General features: G+C 39.0%; 1 protein-coding gene across 1 annotated transcript; it reads right to left on the reverse strand.

Moving 5' to 3' along the window:
- Positions 1-122: 122 nt before the first annotated feature.
- Positions 123-18,878, reverse strand: sf3b2 (splicing factor 3b, subunit 2). Its single transcript, XM_038291334.1, has 21 exons — positions 18,692-18,878; positions 18,253-18,299; positions 18,079-18,126; positions 16,409-16,642; positions 16,035-16,110; positions 13,985-14,079; positions 13,670-13,778; positions 9,146-9,240; positions 8,845-9,063; positions 8,634-8,759; positions 8,478-8,558; positions 8,168-8,395; positions 7,941-8,090; positions 7,553-7,642; positions 4,029-4,136; positions 3,822-3,929; positions 2,353-2,495; positions 1,915-2,016; positions 899-998; positions 607-792; positions 123-509 (listed from the first exon to the last, which is right to left on the reverse strand). The coding sequence occupies exons 1-21, from the start codon at positions 18,819-18,821 to the stop codon at positions 438-440; spliced, it is 2,547 nt and encodes an 848-aa protein (XP_038147262.1). The 5' UTR covers positions 18,822-18,878; the 3' UTR covers positions 123-437.
- Between the last annotated feature and the right edge of the window lie 2,211 nt (positions 18,879-21,089).

Below are 21,089 nucleotides of genomic sequence, written 5' to 3' on the forward strand. Positions count from 1 at the left end.
AAATATATAAAATTGATCAGAAATGTTGTATAACTTGTATTTCTAAAGAGAATGTATTGAGTTAGACTGAAACTAAAACTATTGCAAGAGATCACCCAGGAATGAAAGGAATGAGATGATGATTTGACGTTTCTGTCATTGCATCATTTATTTACAAATACAAAACAACAGAGAAGAATATCATTGTGGAAAAATAGCCCAGACCTAAAAAGTACGAGTCAAACAGGAAATGCACATGACAGCAAGTACATGACATGTGGCCAGACTACATTGTTGATGCATTTTTTTTTTCTTAAAAAAAAAAGGGAACAAAAACACCTCAGTGATCCAACAGTTAACTGGAGCTGTGATGAACATCCTCCGAAGCTGAAATCGGAGTCTGTCCCTCTCCGTTTCACATCCTGTTGTGGCCAGCTCAACCTAGTGCTGGCGTTTCTCTAGAACTTGAACTCTTTGTATTTCTTGGCACCGCCCCGTGTATCCTGTGGCTGGGCCTTCCTCTTCTTTTGCTGGTTAGAAACAACAGTAGAAAGCGGGAGCAGAGGTTTATTAATCAAAAACCACCACCGGGTTAAAAACATGAGGGTTAGAATGTAGTTTAGGAACCTTCTGTTTGGCCGCGTGCTCGGCCACCATGTCGCTGAAGTCCTCCTTCTCCACCTGAGCCTGCTGCTCTCTGACGTGCTCCTCGTATTTCTGGGTCATGGCCATCGGGTCGAGCTCCAACTCCTCAGGCGCCAGGGCAACCTCCACACCCTGGGACTCCTGCCCTCCACCCGTCTTGCGTCCAACCTGGAAACCGCAGAACAAATAAATGTATAAAAAAAAAACCCAAACAGAATAATAACAGTTGTATTTCCAGACCAACATTTCAAATTTGTTTAGAAATCCCTCTCACCCCCGACATTTCGTAGATGTGTGTCGATGCCATCATGGCTGCTCCTACAGGCCCTGTCCGTCTCTCTGGTAGAACCGTGAAAAGCTGTGGCGTCTCATTTCTACAAAAAAAGAATCAAATGAAGTGTCATAATCTCACGCTCTAATGCATCCGATATGGTCTTAACTCGGGGTATCACAGTGGGAAAGCAGACCACTTATCAGACTTTAATAACAATATATTAGCCTTCTATCCTAACAACATGCATTCTTTTGTGTCGGTCCAACACATACGTCGGAAAATCACTTTTGAAGCTTGAAAACTAACACTGAACATAACCCCACATGGAGCAGGCAGCATCATGCTGTGGGCCTTGCATAATATTCCTTTAATTTGCATTAAGGTGCGTTTATTTTGTTAATCTATTAAATAAAAACTTGATCACATAAATCAAAGATGGCAGCTCACTTTATTTGGAAAAGGTTCAAGCTGTGTAAATATTATTATAATAATTTAAGAGTGTGAGGAAAGAAATCTTTTTCTGAGGGTTGAATACAAAGCAGATGTTTTTAATTACATTAAAGTAAGGGGGAAAAAAAGTGATTTAATGGGAAAGAATAAGGTAACTTTTAATCCAAATGATATATAAATATACACTATATTTAACAACCATCTCTTTAAGATGTGATCTCACTGTGGGATATAAACGTGCACTATTTGATATAGATTAGATTCAACTTTATTGTCATTACACAGGTACAAGGCAACAAAATGCAGTTTAGGTCTAACCAGAAGTGCAATAGCAGCAAGTGCAGGATAAATAATGGTTCCATGGACATGGGTTTCTACCATTATAAACAGAATCTTACTAATAGATGAATATATATATATAGATAATTAGTGTTATGAACTAAATTTACAGCTGGATATGTACCCACTATATGTACCGAATATATATGTACCTTTTTTAATCTTAGACAGCTCAACCTACTGGTCTCATCAGAAGAGCTAAGCAGTGAGGTATTAGTGGCACTCACCCGTCCATGGCTTCCTCAATCTTTTTCTTTCTCAGCTCAATCAGCTCCGGAGTCTCCATGCCTGCCGGTACTGAGGTGATGCCTCCAGGAGTGATTAACCCACTGAAACAGACAGAAGTAGACAAACTGATTACTTCATGGAATGCTTCATCATAAGGACCCTATAAACACAATCATGGCCCAACACTGCAACAGAAACCACAAAAAAGCAACTTCATGATTCAAAAGCATTTAAAAGTTCTGATTTCATAAGACTGTAAAAAAAAAAAAACAAAAAAAAACTTTTTTGTGTTTTTTTTTTTTTAAACAATTTCTTTGCTGCTTATCCTGATAAAATGATGAGAAGCCTTGAAAAACAGAATGTAGAATCCCTCCTCAGCGTCCAAAGCAGAACAGTCACACTTTGTCACATCTTGAATCAGTTAACATCGTCAGCACCTGTCTGCTGGGGTGAAGAATCCAGTTTCATCTGGCTTTTCTTCATCGCTCTCCTCCTCCTCCTCTTCCTCAGACGACTCTTCGTCTGAAGGCTCCAGCTCTCCCCACGGTGTGCGGTCCACCTCTTCCTCCTCCGCTTTAGACTGGACATAAAGACAAAACGCCTGTCAGCCACTGAGAGGACAGGAGGCGAACTAAAAATAATGATCAAAAACTGTATTTTCAGGAAAAACATTTCTACAACATATGTACACAATAAGCAGCTAATATAATATTATATATTTAATTATTTCTACATTAAATATTTAAATAATCAGAGATAATTCTAACATCCTTTGAAGTCGTGTAGGACAAAATTCTCTAATTATAGATTTGTTTTTAGAACAAACCTAATTTCTAAAATGACTTTCTTTATAAAGCCAGATTAATTGCTTAATGCTAGTCAGTTATAACAAAAAGATATTTCATATTAAACAAAATGCTTTTTAAAACTAAATATGTAAAAAACAATCCTAAATGCGGCTTGTTTTATGCATTTTTAATTTGAGCCTAGCATCTTATATTGACTTCTGTGCGCTTGATTAACTGAGGATCATTATTTTCACCTTATTTTTTTAATGTTTTTTTCTCTTTTTTGTTAGAAAGTAAAATGCTGAATAATTATCAGCATATATTTACAAAAATTTAATGCTCAATATTTGAACTAAGCCTCAGTTATGTTAATAATTATTAGGTATATTGATTAAAGTTTTTATTTAGCATTTGATTAGACTGAGATGGATTACTGCTGAATCTTTTGTAAAATGGGCTATTTTATTGTATTTCATTATATTTTATAATGATTAAAAAACACAGAAGCGTTAGAACTGTAAATATACAGTCATTTGTATATATAACTGTTTTTCAAGGCTGCACTTTGTCTAGATAGCTGTTCTTAATGAAATTTCTTTTTGTTTTACACTTGTGTAAACAAAATGACAAATAAATCTGTCCAAGTCTAATTTAAGAATTACCACAATCTGGTGCAAAAAAATTTGCTTTAGTCAGTTATAAACAAAAACTGTATTCAATAATACAGTTTAAGGCTAAAGAGACCAAAATAACACCTGAGGGTTTAAAAAAAATGTTATTAATCATAGTAACAACAATTAAATGATTAGTGTTTTTTTTTTTCGCTTTACATTCAAGAGGGGTCTGGCTATAGACCTGCACTAATACTAATACTATATATATATATATATATATATATATTTTTTTTTTTCAGTATACTGGCTTTTTTTTTTTACTTCGCTTTTACTTTCAAAGGCTTCGAATACGCGTCCGGTTCTGACAGTGCAGGTCTGCAGCTAGACTCTCTGATTTAAATGTTTCTTCTTTTATTCTGCTTAGTTTCCCTTTAACTAGGGTGTAAAAATAAACCAAACCAGGTGAGTGTGGTATTCTCTGGTCCTCGGTTACATAGTTCTGACCTGGAAATCTGTTGCGTTGGTTCCAAACACGTCACCGTAGAGCGGTTTGCCCATCTCATCTACTGGAGGCTTCCCCCAGCCGCCGGCGTGATAACCAAACGTACAGTTCTGATGAGCAGAAAACGACATGAAAGAGAGCACAAAATAAAAAACACCATATGTTTGGGAGGTTGTAGATGCGACTAGGAGTCTGAAGTAGGTGTTTACCTCTGGGATGGGAGAGTTGAGTCCAGGGATCTTGAGGTTAGGATAGGAAGGAGGGGGGCCGTACCTCTGCATGGCGATCAACCAGGGAGGGGGCACCTTGTGAGCGTTCTGCCAATGAAAGGGTGACCAGATATAAACACAGAGCGTTGTTTGTCCAGTCAACAGTGAATAACAGGATCCCCTGCTTGTTCACCATATGATGAGGATTTTCACCTGCCACACACTGATGTCTATACAACAAGCTGTATGGGTAAATATTTACTGCGTTTTATTAACAGTGATTCTCTTGTGAGGTGTGGGTGTGAACACACCATGGTGCATCTCAGAAAACACACGTATTCTTACTGCCTAGACATTAATCACAGCAATAAACAGAATGACAGAAATAAACATCACCCAGCAGCCGCCTGTCACTCCTAATGAGCGCTGATCTACCACACCTCACAGAAGCAGCGACGTCCTTTGTACCGCGTCACATTTTGTTACGTTACCGCAAGAAAATCGGATGCGTTTTATTGGGATTAAATGCGGTAGAGCAACAGAAAGGACAGGTTTAAGAAACTGCTGGTCCTGCACTCAACGACTCAGAGGAGTTCGGAAGAGAAGCACGGCTCAAATAAAGTCATTAGGAGATCCATTTATAGTCCGCTGCAAGCCATGTGGGTAAAACCGACACGAGGGAAAGGCTGCTCGGGTCAGATGAAACCAAAACTCACGTTTTTGCTCTACATGCAAAAGGATATTTACCGTATTTTCACGACTATAAGGCGCACTTAAACGTCTTTTTTTTTCCTCAAAATGTGCGGTGCGCCCTATGGTGCGGTGCGCCCTATGTGTGTTGTAACTGCGACTTTTGAGACCACCTCATTGAGGAGATGATGAAAGAGTGGCTGAATGTAAGGAGACCAGGTGTTTTTTTTCCACCCCTCACCATCGCTGTTAATATGTAACTCCATGCGTGCCCATCTCACAGCTGATGTGAAAAACATGGGGAAACAAATAAACCCTGTGCTCGCTGTTCAACCGCTCGACATCGGTGTGAACTGGACCCAGCAGGTGCAGCAGAAGCAGCGAGTTTACATGCAAAGTCAATGGTTGACGCGCGTATAGGCACAGCAAAAGGTCCCGCAGCGCGTTTTGGTGCAGCACGTCGGGAGCGTTTAAGCGCTGCTGCAGCTCAGATGGAAAAATTGAAGTTTTGCTGCTGGACGCGCCGCATCAACCAATCAGAGAAGCTGATCTGGGAGCTGGCAGCGAGACAGACAGCGCTCTGATGACATTAACGCAAATGAAAAGGCTCGGTGGATGCGTGGCTGAGGCAGGTGTATGTGAGAAGACTAGGTGGTTTTTTCCACGCATCACCATCGCTGCGTGCCCATCTCACAGCCGATGTGAAAAAAAGATGAATCAAATGAACGCTGTGCTCGCCGTTATCCCGGGAGTCTGACAAAGGAGCTTCCACCGCTCGACATCGAAGCGGCCGTTCACAGTAAGGCTGCGAGCGGCGTGGGAGCGATGGATGACAGACTGAGACCACAGTTTCATGATAAATGGAAGGCAGCGCCGTGCAAGTTACGCCACCGTTTGCGGATGGATTGTAGATGGACTGTGTCTGCTGGCTCTGTTGTTCAAGCTTTCGCAAAAGCCGGCATTATTTCTGAGGAGCTGCGCTGCACGGAAAGTGACTGACAGCGCAGAAGGGGAAACTGGCATGTCGGATTTAGCGCAGCTGTTTAATTCAGAAACAGAGGATGATGACTTTGATGGGTTTGATTAATACTCTGTAATAAATACTTGAATAAAGCACAATCATACTCAGTTTTGCTCCCGCTCTATTTTTCTACCTGAAAACTTAATTCAACACCAGCCTCTGGGCCGCAGCGCATCAGGGCTCACCTCCGCAGGTGTTTTTTCATCTAAATAATCTAAATCTTTTTGAGTGAGAAAGTCCACCTGAAAATGTAATCATTGCAGTCAGTTCATCCAGATTATTATCCTGCCTATGTTTTAAGTTAATTTATGCGTCAATAAACTGTATCAGAGGAGTAATCGCAGCCCTGTGTCATCAGCGATGTGTCTCTCACGGCCGGTTCCCAGGTTTGAATAATACTTTGTAATAAATACACCTTGCAGCTTTATTTGCTGTGATCAGTGGGAATAAAGTAGTTTTAATATGTTTTTAAGTGAGAAAATCCACCTGAGAGGACATGTACCTTTATATAAAAAACGCGCCCTATAGTCCGGTGCGCCTTATGTGTGTGTTAAATACAGAAATGGCACACATAACTGAGACTGCGCCTTTTAGTCCGGTGCGCCTTATGGTCGTGAAAATACGGTATATAAACATATAAATTAGAGCCTCACAATTGACCTTAATTGAATCAATATAGAGGGTTTAACTACATTAAGCAAACTTAATAAGCTGTTTGGACTTACTTTGGGTTTGGGAAAACATGAAACAAAAAAGGGCCAAATGCAAAATATGTTTTTGCTCCATAGCAAGATCGTGAAAAAACTACTAACAAGTCACAAAAAAACCTAAAGAATCACATCTGCACTTTTTATTTTAAGAATCAGTTTGTTTCCTAGCTGGCAGTGGATTGCAGTATTTCTAGGATTGTTATGTTCTTATATTTCATTATTTTTTTTATTGATTTTTACTTACAAATGTGTGCAAAACAACAAGCTTGCTGTTGACTGAATGACAGTGACCTGCAGAATGATCATTTTCTGATCGAATTTTTTTTTTATAAATACATTTGCAATTGTTCAATTTCATTTCCATTATGCCTGATTAAGCTGTGATATTTAATAATCAAAACACTGAACAACCTCAACCTCTTCTGAATTTATGAGAGGTTTTTCAGGTTCAAGAGCAGACAATAGCCAGAAGAAGTTTTAAGTCTATTACTGTGTATTGTTCTCATGTGTGTCAACTTGTGCAAAACAATTTTGTACATGAAACGACATCTTTCCCTCAAAATTTTTGTTTTATGCCTTCAAAAGCATCAAATGTAGAATTACACTATTTGTTAGAAAAATTGCAAGTAGCTGTTTTTTTTGTCAAAATCTTCGATTAGCTACTGAGGTTATCAAAAATACCAATACTACACAAAGTATCAAAACTCAAACACTATATCCAGATACAATACTAATTTTGCATGGCATCAATACTAAGAAGAAGTGTCGTTTGCACATATTTGCTATAAAAAGAGGATTATTTTTTTAATGTTTATAAAAGGATTTTTATTCCTTTGCTTATTTATCTTTTTTTAATCACCTTGTTTTTGAAAATGGTATCAAGTATTTGTTATTCACAGAAAATCCCAATAAAACAGATTGACGCTTATAGCCGTTAGATCTAAATATGAAAGATATGAAGAGATATAACATCTGCAGGAAGGTGTTGCATTCCAACCAAATCTTTATGCTTTCAGGTATGGGTGAAATTTTTATGTGAAATTTCTAGTTTTGAGCTCAATAAACTCTGACATGTTGTTTTTATGTGATGTTAGGGAGCTTACAGGTCCAACCGGCATTCCCAGAGCAATCCGCAGCTCATCTGACAAATCTCCTGGCTTTTTCTCTTTCAGGCGCGTTTCAAACTCTTTACCCTAAGGAAGCAAAACACAAAACACAATGCAGATAATTACTGAACCCACAAACCGAAGTATAAGATTTAAAATATATATATTAAACCTGAGAATCATTGCGCATGAAAAGAGAGAAGCCTGGTACTGTTTGGAGTCAATTTGTTTGGCTTTATGAGCCTGAAAAATCTGATTCTTTTAATGGTATCTATTATTGTCCATAGAATGAGAATACCATCAGCCTAACATTTACCAAACAGGAAACAGCCTGGGTGAATGCAGCTCTGGTTTCAGGCTTAGAACAGAGAGGCAGGTGCTGTACCTCATAGTAAAGATCTCCATGGATGGTGAGTTTAGGTTTAATCTGCCATTTGAAGAAAGCGTCGTGGAGCTTCTGATAGTCGATGTCGATCTTCCCCATCTTGGGGCGGACCTTCTCCCTCATCTTGGTTTTCATAGATTTGGCGTCCTCCTAAACAGTCGGTCACATAACAACCCGTTAACAGAGGAGAATCTTCTCAGCGTATAGAGAACTGAAGGGACACCAACCTTCTCCTGCAGGGCCTCCCTCATCTCCTGGATCCCCGTCCTCCTGATGAACTCCGGTAACTGAAATGGAGGCTTCTCGATACCCCTCTTTCCCTGCAGATACTTTCTCTTGAAGCACCAGTGGCGTGGAACGGGCACCGTGTTCCTGGTGGCCTTTAAGTGGACCAACAGCTTTGGCTCCTGCGCCGTCACATCGTGCATCTCCACCACATCTGGGCGAGCTACCAACTGGAAAAAAACCCATCAGGATTAGGTTAGACTGAAGGAGCACGTGTACCACTTCATCTTATACGCTTTTTGATGGATTCACCTGTTTGAGTTCAGCCACGGTCAGCCTGTTCATCCTCCTCAGCTTCTTCTTAGACAGCTTTGGCACATCTGGCTTGGCTTCCTGCAGGTGAAACACAGCAGCTGTTAATCTGAGCCTAACAATAATCCCGTTTGTGGCAGCGGACAGCATTCGTACCTCGTCGCTATCGTCGCTGTCCTTCCTCTCCAGCTCAAAGCCCTTCTTCCTCAACATTCCAACAGCCTCCTGTTTCTCCGCCTTCTCGGGCTCCTTTTCTTTCTCCTTCTTCACGTCGTCTGTTACCTAAATGTGAGGAAAACAGCATAACGTCATTATACAAATGAGATTTTTTAACGTTTAGTCTGAATTAATAATCTACTGTAGTCACCTTGAAAGCTTCAAAGATCCTCTTGAAGAAGATGAAGTTGGGGTCGTAAATTTCTGGCTCCTCGGTGACATACTCGATCTCCACCTCTGGATCTTTTCCTTTCTCCTTTTCTTTCTCCTTCTCGCCCCCTTCTTTCTTCTGCTGCTCCGCTTCCTCCTTCTTTTCAAGCGCTCGCTTCTTCTTGCTCTTCTTTTTGCGGTTCCGGCGTTTGCGATTTTTCTGGTGAAAACATTTGGCGTGTAAAGAAAACACACAGCCTATGGAGAAGGAGCTTACTCTCAGAGATTTTAAAAGGACTTACATCTTTTTTGGACATCTGGCCATCGTCCTCCGTCTCAGACATCACCTGACCAGAACCGGCCGCATCCATCTCTCCTTCCTCATCGTAATATTCACCTGTAGGGAGAATTACAATTTAAAGTAGGGCTGCAACTAACCATTATTTTGCAAATTGATTAATCTGTTGATTATTTCTTTTATTAATCGATTAATAATCGGATAGCAAAATGTTCCTTAAATAAGACTTTTTAAGCAATTAAACCAGGTGAAACCAACTTCTCCACTTGAGGAGTTCTGGATAGAGCATACTGATGAACAAAAAAAATTTTTCCATCTTAAACTATTTTCCCTTTTTTACAATTTTGGTATAAAAACTGCTCTAAATTCGTCACTCTCTCAGCTAACAGCATGTTTTAGAGCAGGGGTCACCAACGCGGTGCCCTCAAGGACCACATGGGGGGCCCTCAGAGTCTTCTAAATAAAGAACAACCCACCAGTGGGCTAAGTTTGAAATTTTATTTTATTCTGTTGCTCTTCTTTTTAATCATTTATACAGATTTTTTATAATGACAATGTTTAAATAAACTTAGAAATTAACAGAAACAATAAAAATATGGTGATAATGAACTAAGTTTAGGCTAATGCTAACCCTTGCAGCTCATGGGTCAGTAATGGTCGCACCCTTCCTAAGTCTCGGTACCCTTGAAGTGGCCCTCAGACTTAAAAAGGTTGGTGACCCCTGTTTTAGAGTCTCTAAACTCCAGTTACAGATTAATTACTAAATGAGTTGATTATTTCAATAATTGGTTAATAACAATTAATCCCATTACATTTTTCTATAATTCCCTCTGATCGAGTTTAAAAAAAAAATCCAGATTAAGTGTTGTTATTCTGAAATTTTTATACAGATTTATAAATACAAAATTTGCAATAAAATGCTCCATCTGAAGATTCAGCTCTACCTTATTTAACCAGCTGAATGGATGCTGTATATCTGACATAAAGCAGGCCGGTGTTTTAATTTATATTTTGTTGAAAAAAATCCTCTTGTTATGATCCTTCATAAAGAGCTGAGACAAAAAATATGGCAAAATTCCTGAGTTAGCGAGCATAGTGCCTGAAGTACTTTATTGACTTTTAGATAATTGATCTTTTTATTTGAGTTGAAATGTTTTGCTGAGCTAAAGCATGACCTAAAGCCGCGGTTCTCAAAGTGTGTGGCGCGACCCACTGGTGGGGAATTGAGACGTGACAGGTGGGGCGCGCCAAGTTCCGGTGTGTGTGTGTGTGTGTGTGACTATAACGTGTGAGAGAAAACTGTCCTTATAGCTGTATGTTGCCGCTTTTTAGACTAATCAAACCCACAAAGTAATCATTACTAGCCTACATGCAGTCTAATTAAAAGAACATTAGATATGAGAAAAATTTCCCCTGGAACTGAAGTACCAAAATGATGATTGACGTGACGTCGGCATATTATTTGTAACGGAATAAACTTTCGCGCCCCAGTGTTGCCAACTCAGCGACTTTGACGCCATATTTCAGACCCCTCCAGCGACTCTTTTTCAAAAAAGCGACTAGCGACAAATCTAGCGACTTTTGGAGAACATACTCCGTCAGCGCTCCGCCCCGCTGCGCTCCAGACCGCCTACACAAAGCAAAGCCTACAGCCGCCGCTGTCCCCTCCGCTCCGCTCTGAGTTCCTTGGAGATCGTAGAGGGCATGCGCCAGATGAACCAGGGTTTCCGCGGATCATTAAAAATAATTACAATTCATAATTCTTTTTTTAATCAAGCCCTTAATTGGCACTAAAATTAATTAAATATGTTTATCGTTGCATTTATGATTCTTTAATAAAAATGCTTCTAAAAACAATTTTGTCAGATATATTATATCGCTATTAATTTGCGTGGAACTGTTTATAAAGCCGTATGTTCGGAAAGGAAGCTCGAGGCGGAGAAAAAGCTAGAGGATATATATACGTATATATATGTGTGTGTGTGTGTTTTTACATACATACAGGAGTCATGGAACTGTGCTTACAGCTCCATATTTCATGTACACTAATAACTTGTGTACATGGTTCTTGTTGATGGCATTAAAATCATTTCAAATAGCATTAAAATAGCATTAAATTAGAGTCACTCATTCCTGTATGAACCCTGTGAACGCTTAATTTAATATGACATATTAAAAAAATCCCACCATCATCCAGCATATGTTCAGTTTCTGCCCAAATATATATATATATATATTTTTTTTTTGTAGATTTTTGTAACAGAGATAAGGATAATTCAAAACTGCTTTTTTTTTATGAACTTGTTCTCTACAACTCAGCATCTCTTTTCATTCATGTAATAAGAAGTTTCTTTTGAATGGATTTGATTAAACTTTAAGTCCCTCGGTATAAAATAAATATTTTAATGGAGATGAGAAATCTGCTTCCTGGTTGGTGAATAACCAATAGTTTGGATCCAATCATTTAAATAAACGGTGTTATTTTTTTTATTTTTTTTATTTTTTAGATATTTATAAGAATTGTGCTATAATTTCTAGTCACCAATCTGTTGCTACTATATTTTAATTTGACGAACCGGAATTTGTCGAGGTTCTTTTTCCTGTTTGGTGCGATTGCAATTGCGGATCTTGACCTGGCCGGACCGGAGCGGAGCAAAAAATAGCTCGGCTCCGTAATTTGTCGGTGACGGACGGAGAAGACGTACGTGGACGGAGACGTGCGGAGGAGTAGCGGTGGATGTGGAACAGCTCTCATTGATTTCCATGAAAGACAAGCGCTCCGCACGACGTACGTCAGCGGGGCGGAGCGGAGCGGAGCGCTGACGGAGTATGTGGAATCTGGGGGTTACGGGAAAGCACGTATCGTTCCTTTTCTTGTCCTGCTGCCGTGGGGCGCCTCCTCCCTCCCAACCCCGTTCTCCCCCACTATGTGTGCTGTGTGCATTCTTCTTCCCTTTGCCACATCATATCTCTGTGAGATGGGCTTTTCAGCTGTTGCTTCACTGAAAACAAAGCATGACTTGAGAGTGGCAGTATCAAGCCTGCAACCCCGTTTTGAGAAACTGTGCAATGCAAAACAGGCTCATTGCAGCCACTAATGCAGGGATAAATAGACCTGTATTGCCAGATGGATTTCACTTATTTTCTTTTATTAACAGATTGCAGAGTGGCACATTAATTTTTTCTATCTTTGAGCTTGATACAAATTTTGACACAGCTGCATTTTTATTTTCTTTATTTTTGAGCTTGCTGTTATTTGATGTAGATAGTTTGTATTTAGATACTACTTGTTACTTCAATAAAATTGGAACATTTTAAGATTGTTTCATATTTCATTAGCATTGTGTTGGGGCGATGGGGACAGGCGGGGCTTGAAAATTCCCCCTTGTCCAAAGTGGGGAATGACAGAAAAAGTTTCAGAACCACTGACCTAAAGTAACCCCATCCTCAAACAGAAACATCTCAAACAAGCTGCTTCCAGCGCAGACAGCCAGCCCACTCATGGATCCATCCTCAGCTATCTCAGCTCAGGCTGCAGCTATAAAATATTTGTAATTAAACACATCTCCAATGGTTCCACAACAATCTGATTTAAGTGCGGAAAATGTATTTTTCTTCGTAGCATAATTTATTTATAAAACCTAAATCTGCCAGTTCTAATTATAAACAGGCGCTGGTAGTTCAGAACAGATCCTTTCAATCCAGTGTCTGCCTTAAGGCTGCAGGACAGTTAGAAAAAAAAAAAAAAAAAACTTACATTGACAACATTGGTAATTTTATTTAGCTAATTTAAGCTTATTTCCTCTCCCTATCATCTGTGCTTCTATAACTGGAAGCTTTTAAAGCCATGATTTCTAATCTATAAAGAGCCTCTGTCTGCAGGAGACTCAGGCCAACCGGCTAAATGTGACATTAGCATGAACAATTCTAACTCATAACCCTTGGAATTACTGCACTTCAAACAGCCCTTTGCAGGATGAATACTGCAGACACTGATGTCACAATGACATCTCCACCATTTACTGTGCAGCCTTCATCTAGATGGGATCCACTGCCTCAGCAAACTGAAAGCTGTCAGAGTTGAACAGGGAAGCTGAGGCGGCCTTTAACTCAGCTTATGGGAGGTTAATAAAAGTATAAATTAATCTTTTTTCCTCCGTTTTCACATTTTAAGAAGTGCTGATACAGGTAAGATAAGACAGGATGGAGAGAGTGTGAAAGTCACATGACATAAAGGAAAAGCAGCTGGACGATCTGCAAATGAAAACAGAGCAGAGCCACTCAGAGTCCTGGCTAATCCGAGGCATGTGTTACTCAGCATAACCTGAAGCAGATAACACTTTGTATTTTATCTGCGATCCCAGCTGCATATCTTAACGGAAGAAGGACTGACATGGGGTCAATGATAAAGGTAACCCATTGTGTTATTTAGTGGGAATATTGGGGACCAACTATGAAAAAACAACAGATAAAAAGATCAGGGAAGTCTCCTTAAATCAGTGTTTGTGTTTCATTGGCAGTAACTGACCTGCTGGATCGGTGAGCTGCTCCTGTCTGATCTCCTTCAGCTGGAGGATCTTCTCCAGGACCTGAGGGATTTTAGGCCCGCCGACGCTCATTTCCTCGTTCTGCCAGATCTGAAAAGGTTCAAATGAAAAAGGTCTTTAATAAAGATGAAGATAGCTCTGTTCTAGCCCCTAGCAGAAAGGATTATCTAAAACAACAAAGGTTTTAGTTTTGTTACCCGATTCAATATTCAGATATATTTATCAAATAGCCTATATAAAACGTGTTAGTTTGTTGAGGAAAAAAGACAACAGCCACAGATAAATCATTTGTTTACCTCCTTGTTATCCTCTCCAGGAGGGGGGGGCACCCTCTGTTTCTGGGGTGGCAGCATGGTGACACCAGGAGGAAGTGGACCTCGAGGATCCAGGGCTGAAACGTAAGACAGAGATCACATCTGATCACACGGCAAGTTTAATTCAAGAATTTTGAAAGAGTTTTTTTGTACTTTTTTTTGTTTGTTTTTTTAAACACACTAATAACATATTTTTAACAACTAATGAATCACAAAATTTGTTTGGATCCCTACTCAAAGTCCATAATAGCTCTTCTTTATCCAAACATTATCCAGAGATTTAGTGCTACTGGTACTTTTTGTAACGTCGGAGATGCTGTAGAGGCCTTGAACAGAACTAGGGGTGTAAATAATAATCGTTTTGTATCGATGTATCGATCCAACAGCCAGCGATCCGATGCATTGATACGTCCGCAAGAGTATCGACTCATCTTTTTTTTTTCCTCCGGTCTATTTTTATCCATTTGCTCCTGGGCGTAATTCTCCCTCCCGTATCGCGGTGGCGCTAAACCTATTTTGCCCTCCTACCTCGCTTCCTCGTTATACTCTTACAGCAGTGTGTTGCAGTAAGCTTGACACAGACATTTTTATATTATGCTCAATATTGAAGCGTGGTCTGTGCTACATGCTGTGGGTCTAGATACGGCCGAGGCGGTGAGGAAGAGGGGGCGAGTTTAGTCCGACGACGGAGGGACATGAGGGCCAAAAAGAGCGATCCAGGTGGAAAAAGGGTCCCAGCGTTCTCGCGCACCTCGCTCTTCTAGCGGGCCAAACTTCATGAGTTGTTTTCCGCAATTTCGGTCATAAAAACAGAACAAGCTGGCCTCCTGTCTGCGGCACCATTGCCGTCAGCTACAATTTGGGAGAGGAGCAGCGGAGCGTCTGTGGAGGGGGCGAGGACGTCTGGAGCCCAAGGTATTGCATTGCACCCATTGCAGTATTTTTTTATGCAACTTTTCTACTTCTGTTATTTGCTGTTGTTTCAAAAAATAAAAAATAAAAAAAAATAAAATGCATAACGATATTACAGCTTTCATTGATTTATTTCAAGTTTGAAACATTGTCTAGTCTGTAAGGTTAAAACAAAAAAAACAATCAAATCATATCGTGGTGTATTCTTGAGTATCGAAAATAATCGAGTCGTTGGGTCAGGAAATCGATACTGAATCGAATCGCCATGATGGATGTGATTTACACCACTAAACAGAACTGAGAAATAGTTGCTGCTTCTCTGTAACTTGATTTTGGCGCTTTGTTTTCCACTCTTGACACGTCTGACTCCACAGCTTTTAATCTTAGACACTGCAGCTTTAACCATGTTCATACTCTGTTACAACCAAAAACGTAAATATATATTTCTAACATTTTATCTTTTTCTGAGCACTGATGAAAAAGTAACACCTGTTTCTAGTGACCCTTTTTAAACAAAAAAGAACAATAGTGTAATTTTGCAGGGCCACGTTCTGCTACAATCAAAGCTGTTTCGGGGAAACTTGTAGCAGCTTTGAACTTGTAGAGACAGACATTTATTTTCTTCTCTTCTGTAGAACCAACTCAAGTACAGTGGATTGATTTGAGTAGAATATTCAAACACATCTTTAATGTCCTGTCTTTCTGATCTAAATAATACTGAACTGTTCTAGCAAGAATAAAATGTGATCTAAATTCCCTCTGGATGTCTGTTTAAGGCCACTGCCCACTGGGAAGGTGAAACCTTACCAGCGCCTTTAAAAGAATCGTCCTGTATTAAACGCCATCCATCTGATACATGTAAACATAATGCTGCCACCATGTTTAACTGGTGGAGTAGTTTTCTACTATTTATGTTGGTAATTTAGTTACATTTTGGGCTCATCGGACCAGAGATCCTTCTTCCACATGTGTTGTCAACATAAAACTTGAGTAACAAAATGATTATGATCTAAAGACCTTAAAGTTAATTACTAAAACTTCAAATGAATAGGAGCCATTATAGAGCAAAGTTACTTTTGTTTTTCTGAATTTATATGTTTGACTAAAGGATCAAACCAACCTCTGACTTCCCCAACAGACGTCATGGATCTTGTCTGCATCTGGGCCATTTCCTGCTGTTCCAGCATTACTGCAGCCTGATCAAAGGTGAGAGGAAATGATCATGGAGAATAAAAAAGTAAGTATAAGCAAATAAAGAGAAAATATGGACATCTGTAAGACATTCCTTAACATGTGATTCAAAAAGGATGACAGCACAACAACTTTACACAAACAAAACTGCCGCAGTATCATTTATAGACTTCCCAATAAGAATAATGTGTTAAACTTGAGTTAGGATGCTCATAAGATTATTTTATTTCTTTGGTTAGGTTGTACTGCAACAGATCGGTTTCCTGGGATTAAATACAAAGAAAAACTGAGAGTAAAGTTCACCTGCTGCTTGGCCCGCTCCTCCTGCTGTAAAACCATGGCTGCTCTCTGCTGAGCCATCTTTAGCTGATCCTCTTGGGACATGCCTGGAGGAGCGAGAGAAACATGGTCCATTCCCATGGGGATACCAGGAGGAGGGGGACCTCCTGGGGTCATCATAGGCAGAGGTTGGAGCATGCTCATGCCAGGAGGCATTGGTGGCATAGGCATGGGGGGCATAGTCGGCATCCCTGGCATCTAGAGGGAGGGAAGTAGCAAAATATGAAAACAAAAGAAAGGAAACTTAATTCAGCATGATGAGGCTGTGAAGAAATATATATATTTTTTTCTTAATCCTAATCTGATCTAGAGCTGTAAGTAGCAAATATTTTGCAAATCGATCTGTTGATTATTTTTTTCAATTATCAGATAGAAAAGGTTCCATAAAAAATAAGTTTTACCAAAGTAAACCAGGTGAAACTTTTTGAGGAGTTCTGGATAGAGCATACTGACAGAAGAAAATGGCTTTTCATCTTAAATGCAAAATGTTTACATATTTTTTCTTTACAATTTTGCAGAGGTGGAAATAAAGAAGTACAAATACTTTGTTCCTGTACTTAAGTAACTTTTTAGGTATCTATACTTTACTCAATTACTTATATTTCTTCCTACTTCTGACTTCTACTCCTTACATTTTCACACAAGTATCTGTACTTTCTATTCCTTACTTTTTTTAAACAAATGTTACGCGTTACTCTTGGCTTCGGTTTAATGTTCCATAATATTTATTTCACGTCATGTGCGCCATCCAATGCAGATCGTTCTCTCCATCCACATCTAGTGAAATCTAGTATAATTGGATGAGTCATAGAACGCAGACACTCATTGGTTAGCTAAAGGAAATCATCCGAACTAAGCAGGTGTTCCTCAAACTGCAAAAATGAATTGTCTATGCCATGCTACAATGTTGGATTCAGAAAAAGATGTTGAAATGTCTGAAAGGTCGGACACAGGCGAGAGCGTATCGGGAGACCAACAAGACCTCCCTCATCCTTGGCCCTATCTCAAAGAATTTGTCGAAATAATCAAAAATTTAACTTTCAGTTCATATAGTGGCATCTGGCTGTTTTTTTAAATGTTACTTTATACTTTTATACTTTAAGTAGTTTTTGGAGCACCTACTTTTTCACTTTTACTTGAATTAAGAGGTCAAGTTGATACTTTAACTTTTCATAGAGTGTTTTTAAACTGCAGTATCTATACTTCTACTTTTAAGTAACAAATGTGTGCACTTTTGACACCAATGAAATTTTGATATAATTACTGCTCTAAGTGGGTCGTTCTGCCACCTAGAGGCATGTTTTACAGTCTCTATACTCCATTTAACGATTACTTAGTTGACGATTATTTCAATAATCAATTAATCACGATTAATCAGATTAATTGTTTCGGCCCTAATCTGGTCTAAACCAATCAAGCTTATTTGTCAAAACCTGGACATTTTAAACATGTAACACAACCTCAACAACAACACAATTAAAGAAAAATCATCACATCCACTCACAATCTTGTTATAAAAAGTAAATGGACAACAATAGCCCATTTATTTTAGCCGTTTATGTCTAACAAACAGAGAGAGGGGGTTGAACCAAGACAAAAGTTTGAAAATCACTGATAAAAATTTGATTTCTCACCTGCGAGCCCATTTTGCCATCATTTGGTTTGTTCAGAACGATTCCAGTCTGCAAATACAAGCAGGCACAGAAAAAAAAAAAACTTATTTCCAATTGCAAAAGACTGAATGAAACCTCCACCATCCCTGCAGCCATCTCATAGAGAGCAGACATTATTATTCTTTTAAAGCTTACCTGGATCATGTAGCTCTTGAGCCTGTCAATTAGCTCCTCCCGAGGACCTGGATGACAGAAGGTGGATGAAATTATCGGCGAGATAACATGAAATAAGAATCGTTTTCTATGTAAATCTTCATTCAACAGGCGTTATAATTAATAACAAACGTGCGTAACTTCATTGGGTCAGCTCCTCCTCCTGAAAGTTAGCAAAGGCGCTTCTATTGAGGTGGTAGCTTCACTAAAATTACCAGACCTAATCCCATCTAGTGCTTTAGTATTCCAATACTTGTAAATAAGGAGTAAATGAGTACAATGTGAATGTAAACACTCTGCAGGCCTGGTGGTGGCCCACTTCAACACTGCGTTTAATGCTCTCTTCCAAGCTAGCAACTGGCTAGCGGGGAGTTAGCTGAACCCAGGGCCTGGAAAACTTTCTTCCCCGCATTTTCCTCACCCATGTTTGGGGCTCCGAGCTCGGCCAGCTTGGCCTGAAGGTCCGGGTTGTTCCATGTATTCAAAGCCGCGATGGCGTTCCCCAATTCGGAGGGGAGAGCCTCGGCGACCGGTGTACCGTCGGATGCCATGTTATGCCTCTTTCAACGGGACAACGGCGGCAGCGGAGATATCGCGAGAGAAATACGCTGCTTCCGCGGCTTGGGCTTCTTCTTCGTCTGTCTTATCAGGGTGGATTGCAAACATCTCTTAGGTGCATACCGCCACCCATTATACACCGGAGTGAAACATTTAACTACTTTAATACATTTTGCGTGAAGCAGATAAATTAATGTTTTCCTAATTATACAGACTCTCCTTTTCCTTTATTTCCCAGTATTGCTTCCATACCCAATATTTTTTTAATTGTCTTACTAGTAAAGAAATTATCTATCTCTCATTTGTGTACATTTAACAGTTAAACCATATGTTCCACAATTTCTTTTCCCAAACTCTCTCATATTCATAATTGTTTTTCCTTCCAGTCAGATATAATATGTCATTTAGATAAGTCAGTCCTGCCATCAGTCACAGAAATGCAAATTCTCTTCCATTTCTTTCAATAACAATTCCAATTAGTACATATTTGTATTTTATATACATTTCTTCTTGTTTTAAATCTTGATTTAAAATATTTGGCCACATTTCAATTTCTTTACTGTTGATAATTAATTTTCCCTCCTCTTTTCCAGAGGAAATAATGTTATATATTGCCTCTTTAAACCCAGTGTATCTGGCATTTTGTTGCCTTTTCCTTCGTTTCCTGGTACCCAACAAAATGCACATCATCCCCACCCATCTAAAACCTACCATAAATAAAAGGTATTTTCTGATGTCTCTTGTCCCTTAAATATTTTCTGTAAATTTTGAGTTTGTGCACATCACCCTTCCTAGTCTAACCTCCTTCACTCATTGTAAGCTTTTTACTAATACCACCATTTCTGCTGAGCAGACTAATCATTGACCTGATAATTGCTTAGATAGATATGTTTTAAACTCTGGTATGTAAATTCTTATTTGTTTACTCAAATTTTTGTTCTTAGAATCATATGTGGATATATTAAGGTAATTCTAGTATGAGTCTCTAAGGTATACATGTTTTATCCAGTATGTTAGGGCCAGTTTTATTCTATTTTCCAGCAGAGTCTCCCCTATCTTTACTAGTTGAGCATATTTTGAGCAGCTAAACATTATATTGTACCCTTGAGCAACAATGACAAATAAAAACTTCTCATTCTTCTGATTCTGATTAACAATAGTAGTTTTGTTTGTACATGCAAATATAATACCCTGTGCTATAGTCAACCTGCTACATGTAATGGTGATTTCACTGGCGCTCCCTATGTAATATTACCATAAACTTAATGATAACCCCATTAGTGCTCTGCATATATTCAAGCAGCTGCAGCCTATCTGCACTCCAGATGTCACCTGCCACGGTTTTGAAAAGGTTTATCATTGTTTTACCTTCAGTTTCTGAATATTTCATATGCGTTTTACATGTATATGAACTTCCTAAATATCGTCCCCAAATATTTAAATGCTTTTACCGCTTTGGGTTTCCTCCAAAATTTATGTTCTTTTATTTATACTTGACATAAAACACGATTTGCTTGCTGATGGCTTGAAACACCCATCTGTCTTAATTGTATGAACTAACCGTAATTTCATTAGTCATATGCTTTAATTCTTCAAATTAAAAATGTCTATTAGCAAATGTTTGTTTGTTTTTTGAATGAGGGGATCTGTTTCATCTTTTTCTTTTCTTGGGGCTTTACCATCCCAGTGTATTACTGCCATCTGCCAGACTAAGTTATAATCCACTAAACATACATTTATTCCAGCTTACATTTGCAAAAAAAAAAACAACAAACATAATAATAATAATGATAATAACACCACAATTAATTCATCTGATCTAGTTGTGTACATTTTAAATACTTCCCTGGCGCTCTAACTTTAGAATGTCTGATGGCTGTTTCCCTATCATATATTTAACCACCCTTTAGACTTGTGTCCTCAATCCTAAACGGTATTTTCTACACTTCCTCTTGCCCCTCCAGTCTTACACCACCTCTTCTAACAACTACCGCCTTCCTTTACCTTGCTTTTATATTTCATTGTTTAATTCTTGTTTGACTTAATGTCCCCTAAGTTGAATTTCCTTTGCATTGAATACTTCTTTGTCCAGCTTGTTCTGGAACCCATAGTTTTAAACATTCCTTTTTGTTTTGACTTACACTATATACAAGGTGATTAACTTCCTATAGAAGTTCTTGTCATCTTGTTGATTTAAATGCTAGTTAAGCAAGAGAAATCTGAGCAAATAACTACTTGACTAAGTTTCACATCTTCCTCCC

This window comes from Cyprinodon tularosa, unplaced genomic scaffold (assembly GCF_016077235.1).
Source record: "Cyprinodon tularosa strain WSP-4 unplaced genomic scaffold, ASM1607723v1 ctg299, whole genome shotgun sequence".
Lineage (NCBI taxonomy): Eukaryota > Metazoa > Chordata > Actinopteri > Cyprinodontiformes > Cyprinodontidae > Cyprinodon > Cyprinodon tularosa.